Below are 27,300 nucleotides of genomic sequence, written 5' to 3'. Positions count from 1 at the left end.
AATGTGATATTGACTTTTTTTTCTGCCACTAGATGGCATAATTGAATTTGTAAGACGTTGGTGACAGCTCAGTGCATTTTTCTTTTCATAGTAAGAGCTATCTAACCTTTAACATGAAGTAAGTTGTGAAATTCTGCACATTTTTAAATTTGACCACAGTCTCCATGAAACAATGATGCCATTAAGTATCTGTTCTGTAATCATCTTTATTTAAATGATCATGTAAAAACTTCAACTCAAATGAAACTGTTAAGTGACCACTATGGCCACCTTTGTTAAAATAGAAGAAAGCGATCCTATGGAGATATCAAGCACTATTAATGGTAAACAACAGTTAAATGATATCCAAACAAAACTACAAGGCAACCTCAGAAAAACCCTCTCCATGGTGGACGTGACCAACAGTCGACTGTATGTTATTGTAGCTAATACCAAGTTCCATTGTCTTCCAGTCACACATACTGTATCACCAATTACTTTTCCAGTAGGGGATCCTGATTTGTCAAGGCCTTTATACAGTATATGTGAGTTGTACTATTTCCACTGGTCAAGTGTCCCACTTTGTGTTAGTAGTAATAGTAGATGGGGGGGCTAAAGAAGGTGAGGCAAGCACGTGATGTGTTAGGGTGGAGAGAGGACCCGATTTGGATGTGTCAACACTGTGTCAGCATGGTGGGAGGCACACTTCCTCTCTAGACCCACAACAGAGTGTTCAATGATGTAACCACATGCTCATGTTAGTTTACACAGCGGGGAAGAACTTACAACACACAAAGTCACGGTCCCTAATAGATAAGACTCAATTCTCTACAAGTCTGTGCTGTACAGTGGGCGGGGCTTGGCGGACTCTCCATACGGGGCCATGGAAATGGTCACGTCAGAAGCCAGCTCGCCCTAAAAGCACCTGTTCCTCGACGTCACACCAAGGTTCCTGACTAAAAAGCTTGTGATCGCTTTCCAAAGGCGAGCATGTGCGTAGATAATACGCAGACTATATATTCTCCATCATGGGTTTTAGCTCCATTCATTCTGCTCCTTTCGTCACTGTGACATGGAGGTAAGAGAAAACTGCTTAGAAATGATTTAATTTAACAAGTTTCGCTTGTGTGTATTGGAAAAATAGACCTAAACAGCTGATAAGATAAAATAAGGTCGTGGTTATTACCACGTGCATCCTCTTTCCATTTCCCTTTTGTTGTTGTACAACAAGAGAACCCGGTTCTTATTGAATTATTAATTTATATAAACTATTATGAGCCAAACAATTCTGTCTTTACAAAACTGTAATATAGATAATTGATTGACCCTTTATTACAGAGGTTGTAGTGTTGTAGAACTCTGCTTTTCATTTAAATGTACACACTATTACAGGTGCTAGAATACATTCTTTTATTTCCACTCAGTAAATTGTCTGTTGTTTATATGAAGGTCGTAGGTCGCCATGCAGCGTCATTACTGGCGAGTCTGAACCACCAACGTGAACAAGCCAACTTGTGTGACTGCGTGCTCAGACAGAGACAGGACCCAGCTCATCTCTACCCAGCACACAAGTTAGTCCGTTGTATAAAAAGTCTGCACACCCCTGTTCAATGATTTGTGTGATAGATAATTTTTCAACTTTTTTTTTTTAACCATTAATTTGACCTATAAATTATACAACACAAATAAAACAATATTAAATATTTTCAAGCGGGGAAGTAAAAATAAACAACTAAAAAGAAATATTGTTGCACAAGTGTGCACACCCTCGCAATTTAAAGATTTGGCAATGTTCAGAATAAACCAATCACATTTCAAGTCATGTTAAATGGGAGTCAACACATACCTGCCACCATTTAAAGAGCCTCTGATTGATCCCAAGTAAAGTTAAGATGTTCTAGAAGGCTTTTCCTGACGTTTATTTTGTATCTTACTCATTTATTCTTAATACCCAAAACAATGGCAGCAGTGGGAAATAAAGTGGAAATCAACCTGAAACATTAAAACATTTCTTGACAATAATATATGTGACCTCACTAGTCTAAACATGACATTCTAATTAATATTACATTTGTGGAGTATGAGTTCTGTAGCAAAATCCAGCATATTCTTTTTTTTTTTTTAATCCATTTCAGGGGGCGGCCATTTTGCCACTTTCTGTTGACTGAAGATGACAATGACCAGTCACAGCTCAACTGTTTTCTGAAGCTGAGCTGTGATTGGTTGTTAGTTACTTGATCAACTGTGCTTTCATATTCACTCAACACCAAGTGGCAAAATGGCTGCCTTTTGATTTTAATAAAAACTGCTGGATTTGCTGCTTAATTAACTCACATTCCACTAATGCAACATCAAACAGAATAGTGTATTTATAGACTAATGGGGCTCAAGATTTTTTTTTTTTTTTTTTTAAGTTGACTTTCCTTTTAAGTTTTTTTTTTTTGGGATTATCCCCTACCTTCACTTTATCTCCATCAGGTGCATTCTGGCCGCTTCCAGTCCAGTTCTGGCCAGTATTCTGTCCTCGACGGGTTCCCTGGTGGATCTGCAGGCTCCATGTCTGGCCGACTCGGTCCTGGAGCTGGTGTTGGACTTCATTTACACGGGCGTTCCGCCTCCCGCTCGGAGTTGGCAACAGTACCGCGATCTCCTTGCTGCTGCCAGCCTCTTGGAGATGGAGCAACTACGAGAGGTTCTAATAAACGCTCCACCGTCATGTCATGTTCCTCAGGATTTGGATCACGGTGTTTCATACACCACTGAGTTGTGGAGTACAAATACTGAGAGGCGGATACAAGCAGGAGAAGACCAAAAACATGTGTTCCCATTTACGGCCCATGTGGACTACGGTTCTTTATCCTCCTCTCAGTGCTGTGGGCCGGTCCCGGTCATACGTCACAGCAGCAGAGCCGAAACGGCGCCGTCGGGCCTCCAAGTGGCTTCTTGGGAGGAGACTCACCAGTGCAGGAACAAGCGCTGGATTGAGAACTCACATGAGATACCTCTTGTGGAAGACTCCTATGGAAGGAGCTACTGTGAAGATCTGAGTGTAAGCAAAGATGACTGCATGAAGAACCAGGAAGACAACCGTGGATTTGCCCAGACAAGAAAGCAGGAGGATTCTAAGAAGTCGGAATCTGAGCTACTCGCTAACAATGGGAACACCGAAGTCAGACATCCGCACCTGAGTGACGACATACTTCGTCCTGAGACATCTTATCATCCTCCGCCATCCAGTTCATCAGAGCAGTCCAGTGATGAAGAAGACGCCGGGGTCGAACCCGCCAACCAAACATCCCGTCTTCATCTAGACAAGACGCTGGAGCATGGAACCGCGTCCGGCGCGCTGCGGCCCGTTCGCCACCCGTTCCAGTGCTCCCTGTGCACGCGCTCCTTCAGCCAGCGCGGGACCTTGAACAGGCACATGCGCTCTCACCTGGGGGTGAGGCCCTTCCCCTGCCCCCGGTGCCCCATGACCTTTTCCCGCCAGTACCGCGTGACGGAGCACATGCGCATACATCAGCGCTGCAGCGACTTTGCCAAGCCCCCCGCTTCCTTGATTTGAAGCAGCACAAAGAGAACACGTGTTCTTTTAACCAATTAAATTCAGATTTGTCCTCACAGGGCCTGCTAGATGGCCAAAATAACGTCTGCCTTTTTGTCCATAGATTAAGCTGGTCAGAGAAAGATGAGCAAAACACGTGTAGATATCTTCACACATCAATACATTTAAAAATCAGCATCTCTTTTGTGTGTTTTTTTATTTTCATGTGCACGTAACCGTTTCAATGCACTTGTTTTATAATTATACAAACACATTTATACACATGACAGTATTGAGAAAGAGCAAGAGAAGTGAATTCACAAAAATATTGTACAGTGTAACATCCTTATGTGTTTACAGTACAAAAATCTCTTCTTTTCCAAAAATATTGTACAGTGTAACACCCTTATGTGTTTACACTTTTAACTTTTAACACATCATCTCACAATATATATCAGTAAAAATGCCCAAGACGAAATAGGATTGAAGGGGACTGACATTCAATAATCTAAAGCTAAAACTGGGGCGATCTGAAATACTGTACTTCCTCTTTTCATGATTTTTTTGTTTGTTTGTTTGTTTTGGTCAAATTTAGTGTCAAACTTAATGATGTGCTGCCATCTAGTGTTTGACAGTGGAATTAAACCCAATATAAACAGGAGTGCAAAACAGAGTTATGAACTGGACAAACAATTCTGCAAAAATGGTGGGACCGCAAACCTGGAAACCACGGTGATGGTATTACTATACAGTCACAGGGCCTTTTTGTACTTTTTTTTCTTTTTCTTTTGGGACTTTTTCATATTGCCACGGTAGCATAGCAAGAGCTCAAATGTGCATGATAAGACCACATTTTTTATCTTACTCAGAAAGAAAAAGAACATTTATTATTAAATTATTATTATGATGGTTTAAATGAGGAGATGGAGTAATACCATATGACAACATTATGCAAAAGTAAAGTCATAAATTCTATTTGTAAGTTTGTACCCACTAGCTTGCAGACTCTTCCTCTTGTAATTCTTCTGGTGCTGCATTGGCTGTTGTGGACATCACAACAATGGCCTAAGGAGAAAAGAAGAAACCTTATTGACAACTACATTAAATCACATTACACGGTCAAAGTTTTTGTAGGCCTACCTGACTCCGACTGGAACGCAGGGCCATCGTGGCCAGCGATGACATCACAATCAAAATAATCACGCCAACAAAGACATAGAACATAAAGATGACGTACACCGTCAGCCTGGCACTCTGAAAATAGATACATACGTACGTTAGAGACATGACAACAAATCATCTTGACTTCCAGTCACAGTAACATGAACTACGGTAAACCCTGTAACTTTAGGAACAGCTATATCAAAAATCTGCCATTGCTTGCATGGTTAATAATGCTCTTTCACTGACAATGTCAAAGAGGTATTTATTTAATATTATTTATTAATATTATTCTATTGGTTGCGGCAAGTAATTTTATTTAATGTTTAATATATTTTTTTTGAACTGCCGTAGAAAATGTTTGGAGTACATTACAAGAACAATATATACATTATCAACATTAATCTGTATTTTCATCTTTATAATATTGTACATATATGTTGCACAATTTAGAATACAATATAATAAAATGACTTTTTAAATCTGCTTACTTTTAGACAACTACTGGAGTATGCCACAATACATACTTTTTACTGTTTTGTATGATTGTTACAAAATACAATTTTCGTACATTATAAAATAATTTGGTAAGTTTTTATATTTGGTATTACAATTACAGAATTGTTTTTCTTCATCAATACTTTAAATATTTTTTTATGATCATTATTTTGTCTGTGTGTGCCATCACAAACTGTACATGTATTTAAGACAGTATCACCCTAGAACACCCAACTGAAAGCCAATCCTTGTATTATACATACGTACATACATATATACATATATATATATATATATATATATATATATATATATATATATATATATATATATTCAGTATTTACGGAAGTCTGTGACCCCAAACTGCTTTCCTCCTCAACGTATGTCATGTCGTCGACCGGAAACGTATGGTAGCTGTTGAAATAAATTAATTCATCCATGGTGGGAATGACCATAATGGCAGTCCAAATTGACACCAGTGTGGCCACTATGCTTAGGGCCAAGGATATTGTCACCTAAATGTGGAAAAATAAAGAAAAATATGATTCCACTACCTTGAAATTTGTCTTTGAAATATTGCAAAATATACTTACGGTTTGTTTTGTTGGGTTGTGTTCCGTTATAATATACAGAATCCCACATATTATGAACTGCAAGAAGAAGAAATTAAGCTTACAAATGTACTTGGCTTGTTGTGCATCGCAAACAGTACCAACAGCCACTTTGTGTGTACGTACCATTGCTCCAACTATGTACCCTGGTGGGATGGTTCCAAATGAATGACTGTGATGGGCATCTTGTACCACAACAATGGTGATAATGATGAACGATGCTCCCAAGATAAGCACGGCAATCTGGGATTGTAGTCAAAGGGGGAATTTTTTTTTGTAAAAGTAGATTAGTTGAAGTACTAGAGCTTCAAACCCAGTCACACTTAATTGGCGGATGTCAGTGTACAGTTAAATGGTGAAGCTGTGTGATGTCTGACCCCGACAAGTTGCGGTTGAGCATTGATGAAGCGATGTAGAGGTTTAGCTCCTCCCACTGTGTCTTGGACAGCATCACTGTTTTCACGAGTTTGGCTCACAGACAAGATCTCCACAGACATGTTCTAAAACAAACATGATGAACATACATCAGATAGTAGGAAGTGACAACTTTGATCAGGGGCAGGGAACTCAAATGATCAGCTCATCGGCAAGCGATGTAGAAGCCTGATAACGATCCTGTTCATTGTATCAGATGGAGGGCGATATCACATCTGTCATTTATGCACCTTCTATCCAGATTTACTCTTAGAGAAGTAAAATATGGTCAATTTGGCTATACAATGTCAAATCTGTTTGTCTGTACTAAATTTCTCACGTTAACTACGCACATTCTTCTTTATTTACATACTCCAAAGCTATTATGTACATTTCCAGTGCCAAGTTAAGGGGGAAATTAATTAGCTCAAGGTTCTTCCAGTAAGTCTTCTGTCCAGTTTTGTTTTGGAGAGCGCTGAAAATATTTATTTCTGGGATCTTACTCGCTTGCATAACTAACTATGTCAACATCCCTGAAGAATTCGCACACGTTTTTCATTAGTGACTCAACGCCGTGCTTTGCCATGATATCAGATGTCAACATGAACAAAACATTTCAACTCACGATTCAGTCGCGAGCGCACTTTTCTCAGTAACCAGCAACACATTCCGTGCAATGTCGCAACAATGTGACCATAACCTAGATCCCTTACAACACTATTCCAGTTTCATCCCCACATTTAAGTCGGAAAAAAAATCCCCCGCAAAAAATTTGGAACAATACACATCTAGAAAAGCAATATGGGAGTCGTAGTAAACAAGAAGAGAGACCAACCTTTCTCCAGAGCTGGGAAACCAGACTTCTGCCCTCCTCATTCACATGAGGAGCAGTGTGTGTGTGCGTGTGCCAGAAAAAAAACAAAAAACAAAACAAAAACAAAGTCCAATGTCCAATGAGCAGAGAGGAAGGGGAATAGACTCGATTTCCGGTTTTCTGATTAGAAGTGTGACTCTTGTGTTGTTTAGAAGTGTGACTCTTGTGTTGTTTTATCTGTAGCTCAAATGGGAGAAAAAAACAACAACTAAAGAGTGCAAAAAGTAGATGACACCAAAATATTGGTGGAGGTAGTAATTAAGTCAGCGAATGCATGACCGTCCACGCCACGGACTGGCACACAATCATGTGTACTCATAAGGATCTATCTTCAGACTGTTACAAAAATAAAAAATAAAAAAATAAAAAAATAAAGATCGATCTCGATGTTTCTAACGCTCGCTACTAGTTGGAAGCTGTTTTCATGGCGCCATTTTAAGAAGCCTCTCAGCTATTTAGCTAGTTTAAATCGAGGGACCACTGATGTTTCATTTGCGAAAATCTTACATGTTTGTATGTCTTACAGCAAAATAAATAAAAGAAAAAAAGTCCTTGGCGCATAATCATTCATCACAGGGAGTCAAGGCAGGACACGCCCTGCTGAAATTTAATTGGCTGCTGCATGACAGGACACGCAGGACTGCAAAATGGGACACAGTTTGTCTTCTTATTCGTCATCTGCACATCTACTTTCCTCTGCAAGGAGTGTCGCAATGTGAGGGGAAATTGAAATGGTTACGGAAGCCAAGGTTGAATGGAAGCAGAGTGTGCAGATTTGAGATTATATTCACAAATATGCAAAAAGCACACCAAATTCAAATTAAAAAATATAAGAAGAATGGAAACTAAGAAATTAAGTAAATTTTAACTCTGTTAACCAATTTAAAATGAGGCTAATAATTATTATATATAAACATTCAAATGTTCATGTCGATTCATTATAGGGGCCGTTGTCATGGGAATAGTTGAGGATTACCTCACACATTAATGAAATACTCTCATTATAACATATTGAATTCATTTGTCACTTTTTGCGTATTGCATCGCGTATATTCTTCTCTCTTGAGGCTGCTCCACCAGTGAAAAATGCAAAAGCAAAACACGACATGTGTAAAATCACCCCCCCCCCCCCCCCCGCAAGTCAATAGGAGACAAACATGAACTTGTCAACAATTTTATTAGATCTTTCACAGAAAGAATTCCATCACCATAAAAATGATCACTAAAAATCTTGAGAAGTGGATTTCATTGGATGTGTTATAAATATTACTCCATAATAATTTCAGACACGCACATACTTAATACTATGATGATGAAAAAAGTAGCACTTGTTAAGAGAAATGAGGTGACCAGTCAGTGACGCTGCTACTGTATTATATTACGATGGCGCATAACAATGTTACAATAAAAAATGGCACGCACACAAGCATGTTCGCGATATATGAGTACAATTGATAATCATTTGTAAAAAAAAAAAAAAAAAAAAAAATTGTGAACACAACTAATAGAAAAAGCATATGACAATAAGCAAGTCCATTAAGTGCATTCAGAAACATTCGATTTGCATTCCAAATGTGAATTTTCTGCATATAAATTATTACACCAAGTATACACCACTTAAAACAATGGCCTCCCAAAGTATTTTACTCGAATTCTATTGCTTTAGTGAGCACCAATCATTAGCAATATCATTTACACAGAACATTGTTTCCTTTTTTTTTTTTTTGAGAAAAAAAAAGTTTCCTAAATACAGTGGCTTTCCAAGTGAAGTGTGAGTGAGCATGCATTCATCCCAATATATGCGACACATACAAAAAATACTATTTCACATAGCAGTAAATGAGGTCTGTTTATAAAAAGTTGCATTGATAGCAACAATGACAGTAACATACAGTGTACATTACTCCATGTCATCATTTTGCATTGTCCTGCATGTGTGTAGCGATCACGTGACGTCATCTCAGTAGCACGGTCGGTCACGTGATCAAATGTGTTTGTCGGACCGCACGAGTGGAGTGAGGAGAAACGGAAGAAGTGAGCTCAGTAAAGTTTGAGGTGTGAGACGTCATTAGCTACAACCTGACAATCCAGTGAGACACCTTAGCAAGGCATTTATAAAAAAAATATACAATTTTATAACAATATTAATTATAATAATGATCTTGCTTAAATAGCTCTTTACCATTTTTTTAAATATAATTAATTCTAAAATATAAATACTAAAAACAATTAAAGATTATTAAATGAATAATCTGATAACGAGCTTCATTATCTTTGAAAAGGCAGAATTTTTGTACTGGATCTCATTAGATACCGATATTGCATCTGTCCAATAACACAGCATGCACTATAATTCTGTATTTAATTGTTTAGCTTTTTGTTTGCTTCAAAACCCCCCACAGATATTATTATTTTTTTCCTCTAACACGATTTGGAGCAATATGCTTAGCATACAGGTATAGCTGCATTGTAAGGTTTTCTCCTTAATATGCAAAATTGCTAATAATGTGGGCTAATGTATGCATTAAATTGATATGTACTGCATGTTAGAATAGAATTTAACAAATGATAGCTGTGCTTTTTGTGTCGGTGAGTCAGTAAACGTGTCATTGTACAACATATGAGTCTTCGTACTGTCATTCATTATTTGTTCATGTTGTGCTACTTTTGAGGTATCCTGCAGTCTTATGACATGTTCTTCTTCTTATAGCTTCCTATTTTACAGACGTGTACTGTGAGCTTATCGGATTGTTGTTGAGTAACGGCACAGTGTTAAATAATCACATTCTCGATCAGAGTTTGGTTTCAGCCTCATCCTCACTTGTTCTCAGCTGCTCTCCAGAAGTCGCGAGTCGTCCTCTTCCTTGCCTTGCTTGCTTTCATCAGGATGTTGCTCGCTCCAGTAATCGCACTCATTAAAAGTGTCCGAACGGGGAAAGTCGGCTCCTTCATTGTGGTGCAGGACGGGAAAGACGTGGTCCACCATCTCGCACAGGCGCCCGTAACTGGACACATGTTGACGGCAGAGACGTTTAAGGCTAAATGAGATCTGTGGCGTTGAGTTGATTGATCACAGAGGCAAAAATAGCTTACGAGGAGATGTTGGTTTTGGCATGTTCCTGGATCAGCTCCCCTTTTGGATTGACAGTGAAGATCCTGTTGAGAGGAACGCCCACCTCCTTGTAGGAGTACACATCCTGGAATTGTGCACGAGGACGAGCTTAAAAAGCACGCTTAATTGTGTGTGTGTATGTGTGTGCGTGATCTCACTGTAGCTCTGTTGCCAAACGCAGCGTAGAAAGGTTCGGTATTGGGGTAGAAAAGGTGCTTGATGTCAGTGAGACACTCGATCTTGAACTTCTCGGGTTTTTTCTCAATCACTTCTCTAAAAAAACAAAAAAAAACAAAAAAAAAAACATTTTTAAGCTTGTACAGCATTTCTCCGCGTCATATTTTTGAGTGTGTGTGAGAGACCTGTGCAACGCGGAAAACAGGCTGCTGGGGCTGAGCATCACCGGGCCCATCGGCAGCATAGTTCCCCTCTCGTTGACCCAGTGCAGGTAACCTCGGGTCATGTCCGCCATACCGATGGCCCTCGCCGAGCAGTACATGAATTTATATCCATTCCTGAAACGTGCTTGTGTTATAATATGACATCAATCTGAATTGCAAATCAACACTCACTGGCTGACTTTGTGGTAGAGTCTTGCGATGCCCTGGTGGGTCCAGTCTTTCCCCAGCGTGGGGAGGATGTGGCCCAGTGTGTCCGACCTGTAGTCACCGGACACCGTTCGACGCTGTGTAAATGCTGCCATCTAGTGGTGAAAATCTGCAACTGCAGTCATTGGTCTGACCTGGTGATGGTCCCATCGATGTCGGAGATGACCAGCTTGTCGTCCCAGTTCCACAGGTAGATGGTGCCATGGCAACGACACGTTCCCTGATACTGTGTGGTCACGCTGAACACCACCTCGTTTGGACCCTCCTTCAGCTGTAGGCTCAACTATGATGCGTTAATTAAAAAAAGAAAAAAAAAAAAGTATAAATTGTCTTCCTAACACCATCCATCCATTTAATATCTTCTCCTCATTAGTGTCACAGGTCAATTGACTGGCGAAGGGGCCAAGGGGTTAGTACGCCCTGGACTGTTTGCCAGCCAATCACAGGGCACACAAGCATTCACACACATTTGGCAACACACAATTAACTCATTCAAACACAAAAACGTATAAATACGTTTTTTAACTCATTCACTGCCTTTGACAAGTATACTTGTCAATTGTATTTTTTAGAGCGGTGCTAAATGGGGGCAAATCTGAGCATGCTCCACTGTAAATATCAAACTTGGAAACAACTTTACTGATGCCCAACCACCGGTAGATGACATCATTGCCCCATTTTATAGGAAATAAACACAGTTTCAGAGTCCATGGGAGAAATGGCTGTATTTTGGCAAACCTACATTTTTCTGCTGTCAATTATAAAAGAACGGGACGGGACAAAAAGTAGGGAGTCTATTCTGTTATCTGGTAGATTCGGTTTATATATAATTATTGAATGGAATATCACGTGAGTATTGGAAATGTAAAAATTTTCTATAATGACTGGCAGTGAATGAGTTAATACTTTGTCTTTCATTACCAAAAACGTATTTACACGTTTTTTTGTTTTGTTTTGTTTTTTTTATGTTGTTTTATGCTAGAGCACACAGAAGGCTTTAATGCAGCTTATGACCTGATAGGTCGCTTAAAGCAATGGTAGTTATTACAAAAAAAAAAAAAAAAGGCCAGCAGGTGGCAGCAGAGTATAAGAGTTCAGCCAGGACCATGTTGCAACAAGCTGTTTTTGCCAGTGTTTTCAACAGGTTTGTGAATAATGATGAAACTTAGCTATATTCTAATGCTAATTGCTGCAAAACGGAAACAGATACAAACATACTTACTACAAATACTACATATACAATATACATACACAGTACTACAAATATTCTGTGGACCTTGCAAAATCAGTCAAAATCCAGTTGCTTCGGTGAAAATAGCTGGGAGTGAATGAGTTAATTATAGTCTTCAATCAAGTGTACTGCCTATGATTAAATTATCTTAAACTTTTAACCAACTGTCTAAGACGACTTACCAGCTGCTCCGATGTGAGCCGAAGAGTCTTCTTGTAACAAACGTTACCAGAAGCAAGGAGGCCGTCAGACTGGCAGGTCCCAGACACCAAAGTGGGTCTGTGGTCCTCGTCACTAGAGGACGACTCATCTTTCATCCTGTCAAAAACAACAAATCAAACAGTTTGATGACCGTGAGGTGAAAACGAAGAAACCGAATAAAAGAGATGCACAAGGATCGAACCTGATAGCTGTTGCCATGGTGACGGAACTCTCTTCTCGGTCTCCTGTGGCCTCTGTTGCTGACTCCTGAAGGACAATGGAGGTCATCACCAAGGTTATTTTAGTTAACTAAAAGGAATGAAATAACTAAAACTAAAATTCTAAAAACATTTTCGTTAAAATAAAAGAACGAAAATGCTTAAAAAAAAAGAGAAAACTAACTGAAACTACATTCTACATTTACAAAACTAACTTAAACTAACTGTATAATTATAGTGAAAACGTCGTTAGTTTTCGTCTTTCGTCATTAATACATGAACCTATGTGATCTATGTATTATTTTGATATTAACCCGAAATAAAGACGTTTGAAAGTGTGTCCCACAGAAGTGATGCCATTGAGCAGCAGCCAATAGAAAAGCACCTTCAAATGTCTCGCCTTGCCTGCTTTTTCATTTAATTCAGCCAAAATGCAACGCTAGGTAAGAGAGTATTTATTAAACCTTGGACACAAGTAATAAACATTTTAAAAACGAAAACTTATACTAAAACTAAACTAAAACCAAGCCTTTTTGCAATATATACAATTAATAAAAACTAACAGAGCCACCCTGAAAATGAATTAAAACTAACTATAATAAAAATTCCAAAACTATAATAGGATCACGTGACAAATATTTGCATTTGTGCACTCACCGATTTGGAATCACTGTTCCTGCTCCTCCAGGAGAACCACCAGCGCCCCCCCTTCTTGGGCATCTTGTCCTTCATGATGTTCTCCACCGAGGCCTGGACAAAATCATGCACATACCACGCAAAAACTCACTGGAAACTCAAAACTGACGAGCAGAGAAGAACATGGAATGACAAAATAGCCACAATGTCCCGTCACGAGCTATGCAAAAGCATGCAAATGATGCAACATCATCAGAACAAAAACAGACAATCGCATGCGCTGATCAACATGCTAAGGGGGTGAAACAAACAAAAAATTAATCAAACAAATATCATACAGGCTCAGGAGGTCTGGGGCCAAACAAACCAGGAAGGCAGTACGAGAAAAGGCCGAAAGCAGAAAAAAAATAACTCAAACACCAAAACTTGGGATGGACGGTGGAAGACAGGATGGAAGTAAATAAAAGGGAGAAAGGTCAAAAGGGGGACAAAAACATGATATTAATAAAGTGTTAGGCCGTTTACATAAAGCTACGTTTCACTCTGGTGTCATCAATGCTTTGATACAGTTTCCAATGTAAATATGGACAAAACCAACATAAACACACATGATCCAGTTCAACTAAACTAACATTAAGATAGCTTTGAAAATTGAACACCAAAGTGAAAATGATTCATTAGTGCAGAGTGCAGAGAAGAAGGTGATGGAAAGGTTTGCAAAGCTCTACAACAGCACCAAAAAAAAAAAAGAAAGTGCGACAGAAGTGACCCAATATTTTAGCAACAAATAAGTCTGACTTTAAAACTATGTACATTGAACTTTAAAGGTTTTAATCAAATTAGTGTAGGCATGAAAAACAGATGGTGGTCTTACCTGTGGCAATGGCTTCTGGTAGACCTGCATTGCCAACATGACCGGAGCCGCCGTACTCCAGTTATAGTACCTATGCAAAATATGACAGCCAATCACTCACTGGCCACAACATTAGGTACACCTGCACATCAATAATGACATCTAATTAAATAATATATATAAAAAAAAAACTGTGACCAAGCAGCTCTTATATTGGATGTTATGGCTGTGCAAGTGTTCCTAATAAAGTGACCACTGGGTGTACGTGTCGTACATACTTGCTACCAATCTTCACCACCAGGTTAGGATCGTCGATAAGGGAAGGGTTTTCGGAGAACTGTTGGTAGGAAACTGCCCTCTCCTGGAAGTATTCTATAAAGTCCAACACACAAATGCGCAATACACAGAAAATTTGCACAATATTATATGCGCTAACATGAATCTGGCACACTAAATGATACTAAAATTCTGCTGACTGTGGATTAATCTCAGCATTTGAGGCAAAATAGAAGTATGATGTCAAAGATGGGACGTTCAACAACAGTTTTCCCCGCATTTCACTATTTACAAATTCATCCTTAATTATTTCTTAAAACCTCACCTACCTATGTTCTGTTTTCGTGTTCAGGCCAATTATGTAAACTAAAAAGTATTGTTTTGGTGCCATCTTTTGGCATCACTATGTTAAGTGAAGGAAAGAACAAATTCCATCACTGTGTAATGAAAAGTAGTGATTTATTACAATCATCTGGCATTTTTCAAATTGAAGTGAGGGGAAAAGCTTCATTTAAAGAGGTCATAGAATAGAAAATTTGTGTTTTTGTGCCATTTTATGGCATCTTGATGCCAAGGAACTAAGTTGAAGAAGAGGTCAAGAACTTCATTTGGACATGTCATCACCATGTCTGGCAAAAAAGAAGTGCTTTGGCACCATCTTGGTGCCAAGGAACTATGCTGAAAGGGGAAGTCAAACAAACGGAGAAAAAAAATCTTGACAATAACATGTTCCATGCAGCCTCACTAGTCTAAATACGCGATTCTGGTTAATATTGTGTTAGTAGAATATGAGTTAACCAGCAAAATCCAGCTGTTTTTATCAATATCACAAGGCGGCCATTTTGCACTTGCTGTCGAATGAAAATGACATCACAGTTGTGCAGGTAACAACCAATCACAGCTCACGTCAGAAAACATGTGAGCTGTGATTGGTCATTGCCTCCTGAGCAACTGTGATGTCATCTTCAGTCGACAGCAAGTGGCAAAATGGCCGCCCCTTGGGATGGATAAAAATGGATTTTGCTTCATAAATCATATCCCAAAAATCTAATATTAATCAGAATGTCATGTTTAGACTGGTGAGGTCACATATAACATATTGTCATTAAAAAAAATGAAGTGAAGGGAGAAGATTAATTTACTAGTCATGTCTGATAGATAGTTCTTTGCCACCATCTTGTGGCATCAATAGGCACTGTTATGAACCTTGTTGGGGTTGTCAATACAGTTTTCGTTATTTAGCACAAATCTTTCAAGTAGTATTCTGAACAATGCAGCGTAACCGGAATTTAGAACCCTTGCAAATGTCTCAGCATCATCCGAGTCGTTTCCGTACCTCGCGTGATCTCCTTGTTGTCAGACAGCCCGCCGCATAGCGAGATGGCTACGTGAGGGAGGTCCCCCATGTGGTCCAGCAGACTGTCCACACCGCTGTCCATCGCGCAGCTGCCCTCTGACTGCGGGGACTGATTTGCACTCCGCACGGCCGTCATCATCACGTCCGAGTCCGTCCTCATCGAGCTAACCACTCCGTCGCTGTGGAAGGGAGGTCATTTAGTATCATACCGCATAATCAAAAATAAATAAGACTTGGTGTGTATTATGCCTTTTATTTGATTTTTGTACCTTTTAGGGAAATACAAAGCAGCTACTTCAGGCTCCAGCTCTGTGATATCATCCAAGTATACGCCATCAGCACCAAGATGTTGGCTTCTTTTCTCTAATGTGACCCAGTCGTCAAAAAATGAGACATCTTCACATCCGGTTAAGTCCTTATTTTGGATTCTTTTATAAATCGTGCTCATACCTTGCTTCTTGGAAGGTGAATCGGTTCTTCTGATCGGGCTTCCTCTGTTCTTCCCTTCCTCCAGATGATCAGGAAGAATGCTGGGAGCCACTGAACATGTCGTTAAACTCTCCGTCTCTGCACATGACGCACCCACACTCTCCACCGCTCTTCCTATGGGGGGGACAGAAGACAATGACGTGAAGAATGGTGAGGAGCAGCCTCAACAAGCTCATGAGAAGAAGAAGACAAGCGCATTTTCCCCATTCTTACCGTGCTCTTCCGTAATCCTCCCCCCACTCCCACTGTCGCCTTGCTGAGAGGTATAAAGAGGTTGGGAGGGGGGCCCGGCGTCACGGATACTTCTGAAGTGAGTGCTAGAGGACACTGGGATGGAGACTGACGTGACGCAGTCCTGCTTCTGATGGGAAGTCAATAAGGACGGCTAGAAGGTGAGAACATGACACGTGGTCAAAAGAATTTAGACAAAGCTAGAAAAGTTCTGTGTCCCTGAATGTTGATTTCGGAAATGTTTTGACAGTGAATGTTTCTGTTCTAGCATGACTGTGTCCAAGTGCACAAAACAGTAAAAGCAGATGTGGATGAGTTTGGGGCAGTAATATGCACTATTTGCCCCTACTTGTTTCAAGACAGTATTCTTATTAAAATTACAATCGTGGAATGAGAATTAAGCAGATTGTTTTTCATCAAACTCAGGGCACTGCCATTTTGTCCTGTACCGCCCTCTGCTGTTGAAATGTCAAAATGCATTTGTGAACGTCACGTGACCAAACACAGACACGAGCTGAGCGAATGTGTACTACTTCAACCGAACGTTAGGTAGAACATTTTTGCCTTCTGCTTCCCTTTTGGAAGTATCTTCAAATTCTTCAAGGTAAAGGCTAACAGAACAAAAGACAACGAAGCTATTAGCCTAGTGGCTGGTTTGTCCCAACACTTTTGCCCATATCATTGTCATGCATTGAATTCACTCTTTGACAGTTCCTCCTGTAAATCGTTTTCATCTGTGTCATAGCATTTTAACCCCTTCAGACCCGCATTTTTTTTTTCTTCTGCTGAGCATTTTTTTTTAAACTGATTTTGACTCTTTTCCCCATTTGGGAAACAAATTGGGGTTAGCTTATATTTTTTATTTGTTATAGTGGACGCCAGGATGGGATGGCTGCCAAGTGTTGTAAACTTACCAAGCTGTGATTGTGATTGGTTAGCTATAGGATCCAATCATGAACCAGAAGTTTTGACATCATCCAAATTATGCGTTTTTATTGGTTTGGACACGCAAATATGTCATGTCCACTGCAATCATCTATGGGTCCGAAGGGGTTAAGATAGCTGAAAACCAGCAGGCATGTCTGTATGTGTTTGTGTACCCGAGCAGCCTGTGGCAGCTCCCCCCACGTCCACAGCATTTCAGGGTTGTCTTTAGCTTGACTGGCCAGCTCAGAGTCACTTTTGGGCGTTGAAGACTGAGAGTCATCTGGGTTGCTGAGGAAAAACACGCTTTAAAAAAAGATATTGTGGCCCCATTTGTACTACAGACATATTTGGATAGTTTCGTGTGCAGAGTCAGTCAGTGAAAAGTGTCCTGACAGGAAGTGAAAGTGATACCTAAGGTGGGAGGAGAAGTGAGAGGTCTGCTGCGGACAAGAGATGGACAGACCGCAGGAAGGAGGAATGGAGAGAGTTTCCTTAATCACAGGACTATGAAAAGATAAACACAAAGATGAGCAAAGAATAGTTAAGAGACGTGTGACAGACAGTGAATCATGTTTGCTACTCATTGGGAGAAGAAAAGCACATTGTGCAGTTCCCACCAAGCAACCACTGACGAGCAGTTGTAATGGAATACAAATAAACCTATTAATGATTTAATGTTTGACCTCAGCTACCTCTGCTATCTTATTTTGGCTATCTTTCAAAATGAATAGGGCTATTGACGGATGTAAATAAAACACTAAAATATATTTACAAGCTTTGAAAATTGCATATCATCACACTCTTAAAGTAATTGCCCAAGTTATTTTTTTCCCAAAATTATTATTTTTGCATAAATCATCTGCTTAATGATGCAAGTGGTTCAATTTTTTGTGTTTTCTGAAAAATCTGAAAAAAATGACTTTGGCAATTATTTAAAAACGGCGCTGATATCCAGCATAAAAAAAAAAAAGTTGCCATGGATGAGTCCAATCATTAGCAGCTCTTACTACAGTCTTACTACAGCTAACCAGTGGAATCTTGCAGAAGAAGCTACAAAAAAAAAAAAAAAAAAAAAAAAAAAAAAAAGTCTATTTTTGGAATCAGCATGCCAATTTTTGTTTTAATCACCATAAAAATATAACACAACTGATTTTTTTTCAAAATTGTTCCCCAGTGTAAACCATTTTTTTTTTTAATTTTCATTTAATTTAATGTATTAATTAACAATTAATTAAAAGATCCAGCATAAAAAAAAAAAGTTGCCATGGATGAGTCCAATCATTAGCAGCTCTTACTACAGTCTTACTACAGCTAACCAGTGGAATCTTGCAGAAGAAGCTACACACAAAAAAAAAGAAAAAAAAAAAGAAAAAAAAAAGTCTATTTTTGGAATCAGCATGCCAATTTTTTGTTTTAATCACCATAAAAATATAACACAACTGATTTTTTTTCAAAATTGTTCCCCAGTGTAAACCATTTTTTTTTTAAATTTTCATTTAATTTAATGTATTAATTAACAATTAATTAAAAGATGTATCACTATCTACATGTATACGTTCAGTGTGGCCACATGTTAGTGTACCTCTGTGGAAGTGTCCATTCTGTACTGAGGCGTGTGTTGGCTGCCGACCTCTGATCACTGTATAGAGTCCTGGTCACAAAAACAAACACACCACAGTCATTGTTGAACACCCACACATTAAAACAGTGCGCAAACTGTCAATCACTATCAATGCTCATGTGGTACATTAAAACATGTCTGGCAAAAGTGTTCCTGCCCTCCTATTTTTGATTCAAAGTCTTATCGTTCACAAAGCGCCGCAGGAATTTTTCCCATGCCATCGTGGTGGTAAGACTTCCTAAAAAAGGCTGGAAAGGCAGCAGCAGGGACACCGCTGTGGTTCATTATGTCAAGGAAACAGAAAGCGCTGTGGGAACAGGACAAATTCCTGGAGCGCCTCCAACAACTGGAGCTGCTTCTCAAAGGGCTTTGCATCTTCAAACACAAATATGCACATTAAATCTCCTTTTTAAATGTCCGTGGGGAAAAAAAAAATCATCATGATAATTCATCATAGACACTCACACACCTTCCAGCGTCTCCTTCTCTGTCGTCATCAGAGCTCAGGTCAATAGTGAACATGTTATCATCATCATCCGAAAACTCCTCTCCGCTCTCGTCCCGCCTCCCTCCTCCTCCTCCTCCGTCTGGCCGAGCCTTCCTCCTTCTTTTCCTCCTCTTCTTGTTCATGCCTGCATCGCCCTGCTGCGGCCCGATGCTCTGGACAGGAAGTGAGCCGCACATCATGCCGTCTGTTTGGCCGCAGAAACACAGCAATCTTAACAAAAAATAAAAAAATAAAAACAGACGGGCTTTTCAACCCAAAGTGAACTCGTTTCAAAATGTTTACCGTGATGACGTGTGCTGGTCCTGCTCAACTGGGAGTCCATCAGCTCCTCACCCGTTGACATGATGGGTGACGTCGCCAGGTAGGCTGGAACCACTTCCTGTTCGGAGAAAGAGGGCTCATATGACGTCACCTTGAAAAGACTGCAAGATCCCTTGCAGGGGAAGTCAACCTGTAATTTTCTTTAATAATAATAATAATAATAATAATAATAATAATAATAATAATAATAATAATAATAATAATAATACGATAACAATAATAATAATAATAATGTGTTCTCTGCAGCCCCACTAGCTTAAATAATGTGGAATCTAAAAAATTAACCAGCAAAATCCACCGTTTTTTACACATCTCAGAGGGCAGCCATTTTGCCACTTGCTCCTCAACTGAAAGTGACATCACAGTTGCGTTCACGGCTCAGGTAACAACAACCAGTCATAGCTCAGCTTGCGAACGTCACATGACCATACTCAGAACACAGGTGAGCTGTGATTGGTCAAAACTGAGCCCTGAGCAACTGTGAAAGCTATTTTCGGTTGACAGCAAGAGGCAAAATGGCCGCCTCCTGAGACGGATAAAATTGTGGATTGATCAATCTATCCATCTATCCATCCATCCATCCATCTACCTATATATCCATCCATCCATCCATCCATCATCCATCCATCCATATCCATCCATCCATCCATCTATATCCATCCATCCATCCATCCAAGTAGTTGTGTTTAGTGAGAGGTTCAAAACTCACCAGTGTGCTTTCAGCTTCTTGAACAAAAAAGGCTTCTCCATTTTCTCCCAGCTTCATGTGTAAACTCACGGGCTCTCCATTTATTTCAATGTCAACCTACACAGATAAAAAAAAAAAATTCATATACTCTACTGTGACTTTTGATTAACTTTATTGAACTGAATCGGCATTTGCCGAATACGCAGCAACTGTAGCTTTCTGAGAAGTCACATACAGTTGATGAAGTGTTATCATCTCACCACTTTCTCCCGCGATCGCAGGACGCCCATCTTGCCGAAGCGCACGTGGAAGGGCGAGCATTGCAGGGAGCCGTTGGGCTGCCGCACCACGATCACGTCGATGCAGCCGGACAGTGTGGCGGGGTTGAGGCCTCTGTACAGCTCCTTGACCTGCACAAACACCTGGCCCGCCAGCTGACCTACATAGTTCATGGTCTACGACTGGGAACAGAGACATTGAATCATTGCTGAGAGTTGAGCATGGTAAAAAAATAATAATAAAATAATAATAATAATAATAAATCCGGAACAATGGTAAACTTTTGACCATTTGATAAAAGCACTGTGCGTCTTGTTAATTATGGTTGCATTTTTTGTATTAGTCCAACTAATTGTGGAATATTATTCCACAAGAAAATCTATCCTAAAGTGTAATACCGTCGTCCTTAGCAAGTAACCAATCACATTACTGTACTCTGATATAATTTTGTATTCTGCTCACAGCCTCTAGAGGGCAGATTTCCACAGTATGTGACGTACTGTGATAATCACGGTACACAAAAATGCCGACAGAACGTTTAGAAGGTATGAACTCATGCTTAAGGTAATGAACAAAAAGTTTTATATAAAAGTGTTTTTATACAAATACATAATGTATTTATGACTTTAATTATAATAGTGTAGGTAACTTAGACTCCGCACATTAACAAGCATCTTCAATCACTTTTGTTCTTTGAGATTTTGTTAGGAATGTGTGGCTTAAGTTAGCCTCAGCGTGGCAGATAAATATACCCCAAAATATGCATTATTCATGATGTGATACCATTCAAGGCCATTTGTACAGATGCATAATTAAAATGTTTCCCCTGTTTTTGAACTCATGAGCTTCTTAATTAGAGTCTCATAATCACAACACATCGCAAAGAAATATGGCCACTTTTCTGGAAAGTCTTTCTCTCAGGTGTTGGAGCGCGTGTGTGTGACCATTCATCCAGAAGAACATTTGTGACAGGTCACCAACGATGGACCTGAAATAGGGCCTGGCTCACAATCCCTTTTCCCAAAAGTGCTTCCATCAGGGTTTTTTCTTTCCACAACAAACTCAACCGAGCATGCCTTGACATTTACAGTCCTTGTTCCGTGTACGTATTTTAATGTTGGTGATTATTCTATTTTGAAGTGCAAACAGATTAAGAGCTTTATATCTAAATCTAATCTTTCAATACATCTGACATAAATGTTCAAAAAAGTCCGGGTGTTGTCATATCAAGCCTCACAAATCAAATATTTGACCCATAAATAGCTATACAACCTTCCTTTGTCAACAACATAGCAGTTACCATGACCTTTTATTTTATGGATTTTTTTTTTTTTTTTTAAACGGGAACATTCTGGAAGAGGTGATTCACTGCACCATAGCAACAGTTAAACAACTGCTTGCAATGCTAAATCACCAGACATTGCCAGAGAAGACTTTAGTTAACACTCTTTTGTTAATGTTATTAGTGTAGTCGTATTTTTCAGTTGTTTTTCTGCATCATATTGGGAGAATAGTTTGCATGTAGCTCACTGTGGAAACCAAAATATTAGAAACTATCAAATGTAGCAGTACAGATCTACACCACCCCAAAACTCCAAACAAGAAAAGAAAACGAGAAAAAACACATTGCACAATTGTATGTTTTCAACATTGTTAAATTTGCCACCATGTCTTCAGAATGCAGGATGGTGGCAGGATGCGATCTTCCAGTGAACAGACTGTTTTGTTTACACGCATGCACAGTGAACTCAGGGACACAGCTTTCCTGATGTCATTGTCAACAATGACCATGTGCATTGTGCAATCGCACACACACGCACAAAAGACTCTCCCAGGAAATTTCTCCTCAACAGCCAATCATAATGCGTTTATATTACGTAATACTCAATCACGGGACAACTACTGGGGGTCATTCAGCACACACTTGCTTGCTTACTAGAAAACCTCAGGAACAGGAACCCTCTTAATTTTTCTACACGTATACTTAGAAATTACCAGCATGCATGCACATAGCTGATCATTTCAAAATAAAACGACAAACAGCATTTTGCTGGATGAAAGAGTATACAAATAAACTACACGTCACTCTAAAAAAAAATAAAAACAGATAAAAATGACAGAAAAATATTTTTTGTTCGCTAAAAAAATAACGATAATATAAATTACCTCAGAATAATATGAGGCAGACGCAGTGCGAAGGGGTTGGGGGAGACATGTAAACAACATGTACCACATGGGTGAGGCTCTGCAGTCTGCATCCATGCACATCATTCATACAGCCGCATATAAAAAACGGTCAAAACAAGCCCTAATGTGTTTAAATCAATTTCCCGCTAAATGCGTGGATTCGTGATGTTACTTACATTTGCTGCAGCTTCCGGGTTTTCCCCGTCCGAATGTAGGGCGTTTCGATGTGTTACCTGTGTATCCTCAGGTCAAACATTGTCACAAAGATCCCTCTGCGACACGCTTTTTCTCTGCTCAAAGCTGCGACGCTATTTAAACTGCAGTGTAAATATTCCTCCCACTGCCGCCGCACCGCAAATAAAGTGCCCTCTGATTGGCTGTACTCCAGTGACGTCAGCGGAAGTTCTGCTTCGATGTATTTTTCTGGCACGTTAAACGCAGTTTTGTCATTATAAACACACACAACTGTGGCATATTTAGACTACATTTATTGCTTTAATTTGTGATGCAACTTCTTAAACTCTAAAAATAATGGCATAAGTCATTTTTTACACGGTCAGAAAACATGAAAAACTGAACCAAATATGCATGAATAATTTCATTACATGGGTTGAATTGAATGATCTGTTCAGCTAAGGATGTAGCTGATTTTAGCAGCGGTGATCAGCATCCTGAGGAGAAAAACAAAAACAAAAAAACTTCAGAACACTCAGAACTGCATATTAAAATCACTTGGTCATTGTACTGCCCTAGACAGGAATTAATTTAACGTTAATTTCATTGTTTATTGTTGTCCTCGTAGTTTGCAGAGGTGGAAATACATGGCATCATACCAAAATGAATTTATTTCCATTTTTTACCCTCTTGTGTAGCCAAATGAAGTCACAAAAACATGTCCAAGTCTGCTCCGACTTGTCATCTGTCTACTGAGCTGATATCCTGTTTTCATCACTGTCATGTGACATCCTCAGTATGTACCTCACAGCCTGGCCTCCTATGTTGAAAACTTATTTCACTTCCTGCCTCATACACTTTTACAGTTGCACCTTTTCACAAAGAACTAGAATGAACCAGATTAGGAAATGACATTTAACTTGAAGGCATCACTGAAGGCTGTTGCGCAACCCACTGTGTCACACTTGACAAAATCAAAATATACACACAAGGCCTCACTCTGTACTTGTTAAGTAAGAAGGCGTTAATGGATGATTTGGCACCACTTTGCAATGTAGGTACTCTTTTGAAGAGATTATAAATGGTCTGTATGTGTGTGAAGTAGGATTTTAGATTGTGTGTGATTTTAGATAGTGAAGCATTAAATCACTGTGGCTATGTAAGAGCAGGCTGAAGGCCAAATCTCAACATTACAGCAGAAAAAAACAACAATCTAATATTGTTGTATTGATGCAGGCAATGTGAAAGACATTTGTGTGGAATCTTTGTGTGCGGCCAGTTAAGAATAAATAAGCTCTCTACCTGCCATTTTCTACACCCACAACTCTGTAATCTGATTACAGACGCATGATTATGTAATAAGACTTGAACTTGATTGTGGACAAAGATCACAACTCCATAAAGAAACAAAGCTTGGCGACCCCACTTGGTCTCCCCCCTTTTGGCAGGGCTCCATCACTGTGGACACGCTGCCCGGTGATTCCCAGAACTAAGCCTCAAGTCGCACTGTGCGTGCCCAACAGAACCTAACGCTGTTTTTAACAACTGACCTTTCAATAGGGAACATGACTCCAGACATATAAGTCAATGTGGTTCAAAGCAACAATGACATTTTGTAGTCCAACAACAATAAAGAGGCACCAATCACTTACTGTACATCCCATTAAAATTAGTTTTGGTACCACTTTTTTTCTTTCTTTCTAGACCAATACAAGTATGAGTACTCAACTTTTGAGTAGTAGCCAATACTGGTGTCAAATACTGAAATTTTGATGCATACAATGACAGAGAAAAGAAGCTCTGGTACATTTATTGGTTTTCTTGTGGTGGTCACTTGTTGCTAGGCAGAATTGCTATCAGGTCACGTCGTATAAACAAACAAAACAAACAAACAAACAAGCAAACAAACAAGCAAACAAACAAACAAACAAACAAACAAACAAACAAACAAACAAACAAACAAACAAACAAACAAATAAAATCATACCACAGTTACGTTCACAGCCGAAATAAAGTTGAAAGAAATCATTGTTTTCATGTTCGGTTTGTTGCTTCATCAGCCATAATCATTTGACTAATTACAGCTGTGCTCACAAGTCTCTCTGAATGAGGCTTGACTTCAAAATGAAGGTTTATTATGAATTAAAATGAAAGTTTGATCATTAAACATTCATTTTGGAATTTTATCACTGCCCTGCTGTGAAACAAAAACAAAAACAGCGCCATCTATTGGGGCACTGCACCCTGCGCCGCCACCGCTATGCAACAACAGCGTGCGTGCTCAAGTGTGCACAGTTTGCAGTATATGGCCCAGAGGATCGTTTTCTGTTATCAGCTATGCAACCGTTAACATGTGACCGTTGTGATTTTCTCACAGTCTCTCGTAAACACACTCACAAACACACGCACGCCTACACGCACATGCACGCACACTATCAGATGAACCCAGCAGCGCTTGGAGGAGACACACGTGCTTTTCTTTTCCAAGAACTCACTGATTTACCAAGGAACCGCCTGCAGAGAGTTCAGAGGGAGGAGACAGAAGGACAATTCGGAGCAAAGAGAGTCTTTTGGAGGGGAGAATTTCCTCAATTTGTTTGTGGGTGGCAGAAATAGTTAAGAGTTTCGCAACTATACTTGGGTTATGCTGCACTCACAGGACACTTCATTAGGCACACAAACTAATGAGGGCCAATACAAGAGCCATAATAACTTTTTTTTTTTTTTTTTTTTTACAAAACTTTTATTTACAAAAATAATGATCTGCAAGGTTGAAGATATTAACGTTTCCATCTTGGCTTAATTGTCACGTCAACAACACAGGAAGTCGCACATGTTTATGAATGGCAAACCAACACATGTAAAAAAGCCACATTGAAGCCGTGGCACATTTGTTATTTGTTATTTTGCGATCAAAACCATTTCTCAGTCTTGTTATTTATCATTTGAAGTCACTATTCATGATTAAAATCACTATTCTGCTTGGCAAGTTCATTCACAAAAGGTTGTTTTTCTCCGGTTTTCGGTCAGAAATCTGTGTTTTTGAAAAAAAAAAAAAAAATCAACCCTTGTTCTTTCTGAGGATTATTAATGAACAGAAAAAATAGAGACAAACGTTTTTGGTCTGGTGAAAGGTGAGTTTGGATTTGATTTTTATTTTGTCACAGAACACAATATTGTGTGTATCTGGAAAGTTCAGTCAAAATAGTCTGCTGAGCTTGGGAATCGGACGGTAATATTTTAGCACATTCATTAGCTTTTTTTTTCTTTTTTTTTTTTTTTTTTAAATAACAGACATACACATATGTGATGCTAACTATGCATGAACTCAATATTTTTTAGAACAAAATCCTGACATTTGAACAGGGGTGTGTAGACTTTATACACCCAAAACCGTGGTGCAAAAGCACCGCATTGATACACGTCAGTTGTGGTTCAGGAAGTAGTGTGGAAGAAGTTTAGCTTGATCCCATGGAGGTTCAAAGTAATGGTGCTGTTATGTAACATTTTTTGTTCTCAACTGTGGCCTGAAGTGTGACGAAGGTTCCCCACGTGGAGATAACAACGGTGCACATTGCTGTTGCACACTCACAACACTAACAACGCACTATAACAAATACGCAGGGAATGACAAATGATTTTCTTACATTGTTAGAATTGTTTAATTGATGTATTTTTTGTTTTAAACATTTGAAAATGACTTATTTTCTAATTGTATTTATTATTATTTCATGGCATATTATAACATATTTTAAGCTTTATCATTTTTTGTTTTCATATGCTGTGTAAATACATTTGGATTGGAGATTAGCAGAAGTAAAATTACGTATATTGTGTTAGGTGGTTATGCAAAAGTTCCGAATGGAAAGTCCAGTGGTGTCATTATGGAGCAAATACAGCGCGCAATGCTTGAGACTAAATTTACTTCCAAGTGCATTCGAGTAATGGACTACTATAAGAAACTTGAGAATGCTGGAGGACTCTTCTAAGGTCACAGTCTACAAACGTACAAACTAATTTGCGGATGCCATCGTGCCAGTCTTGCGCAACACAGCAACTGCTCACAGACATGAAGCACACCAACATCCACAAAGTGTCTGTCATGATCTATTATTAAAGTGTAAAACTTAACAGACTGCTAAAGTCGGGGGTCGTTTTTTTTAAAAAAATTTTTTTATTTTAAACGAAAATTCATGGGGGTGGTCTCCAAGTGCTCACTTCACGATGCAGATGTGCTTCCGGCATTTTTGAGCCTCTAGCACATCACATTTAAAGGGATTAAAAGATTAGCCGTGACTGAAG

At 39.2% G+C, this 27,300-nt stretch overlaps 3 protein-coding genes across 9 annotated transcripts; 1 reads left to right on the top strand and 2 right to left on the bottom strand.

Annotated features, from left to right (window-relative positions):
- Window positions 1-963: 963 nt before the first annotated feature.
- LOC144017915 (zinc finger and BTB domain-containing protein 34-like) lies at window positions 964-5,072 on the top strand. The gene is made up of 3 exons (XM_077519909.1): window positions 964-1,057; window positions 1,429-1,550; window positions 2,458-5,072. Exons 1-3 carry the CDS (start codon window positions 1,052-1,054, stop codon window positions 3,542-3,544), a joined length of 1,215 nt encoding a protein of 404 aa, XP_077376035.1. The 5' UTR covers window positions 964-1,051; the 3' UTR covers window positions 3,545-5,072.
- LOC144017916 (uncharacterized) lies at window positions 3,724-7,599 on the bottom strand. The gene is made up of 7 exons (XM_077519910.1): window positions 7,043-7,599; window positions 6,171-6,293; window positions 5,920-6,036; window positions 5,776-5,832; window positions 5,527-5,697; window positions 4,664-4,777; window positions 3,724-4,588 (listed from the first exon to the last, which is right to left on the bottom strand). The coding sequence occupies exons 2-7, from the start codon at window positions 6,288-6,290 to the stop codon at window positions 4,517-4,519; spliced, it is 651 nt and encodes a 216-aa protein (XP_077376036.1). The 5' UTR covers window positions 6,291-6,293; window positions 7,043-7,599; the 3' UTR covers window positions 3,724-4,516.
- A 640-nt stretch (window positions 7,600-8,239) lies between these two features.
- Window positions 8,240-23,169, bottom strand: lpin1a (lipin 1a). 7 transcript variants are annotated; one of them, XM_077519901.1, is made up of 24 exons: window positions 23,001-23,169; window positions 20,619-20,819; window positions 20,380-20,475; window positions 19,632-19,728; window positions 19,311-19,533; window positions 18,803-18,871; window positions 17,632-17,724; window positions 17,394-17,508; window positions 16,276-16,447; window positions 16,024-16,176; window positions 15,843-15,936; window positions 15,553-15,752; window positions 14,219-14,312; window positions 13,962-14,031; window positions 13,426-13,512; window positions 13,109-13,201; window positions 12,436-12,500; window positions 12,215-12,350; window positions 10,936-11,084; window positions 10,766-10,852; window positions 10,556-10,708; window positions 10,352-10,466; window positions 10,175-10,278; window positions 8,240-10,086 (listed from the first exon to the last, which is right to left on the bottom strand). In XM_077519901.1, the coding sequence occupies exons 2-24, from the start codon at window positions 20,808-20,810 to the stop codon at window positions 9,909-9,911; spliced, it is 2,835 nt and encodes a 944-aa protein (XP_077376027.1). In that variant the 5' UTR covers window positions 20,811-20,819; window positions 23,001-23,169; the 3' UTR covers window positions 8,240-9,908. The 7 variants fall into 7 exon arrangements, with proteins under 7 accessions (XP_077376027.1, XP_077376028.1, XP_077376029.1 ...); XM_077519902.1 differs by having other exon boundaries at window positions 16,276-16,423; XM_077519903.1 differs by lacking the exon at window positions 13,426-13,512.
- Window positions 23,170-27,300: the final 4,131 nt, after the last annotated feature.

This window comes from Festucalex cinctus, chromosome 4 (assembly GCF_051991245.1).
Source record: "Festucalex cinctus isolate MCC-2025b chromosome 4, RoL_Fcin_1.0, whole genome shotgun sequence".
NCBI classification, from domain to species: Eukaryota; Metazoa; Chordata; class Actinopteri; order Syngnathiformes; family Syngnathidae; genus Festucalex; species Festucalex cinctus.
Note: the sequence above shows the minus strand (reverse complement) of the source record. Positions and strands in the feature narration are given on the sequence as shown.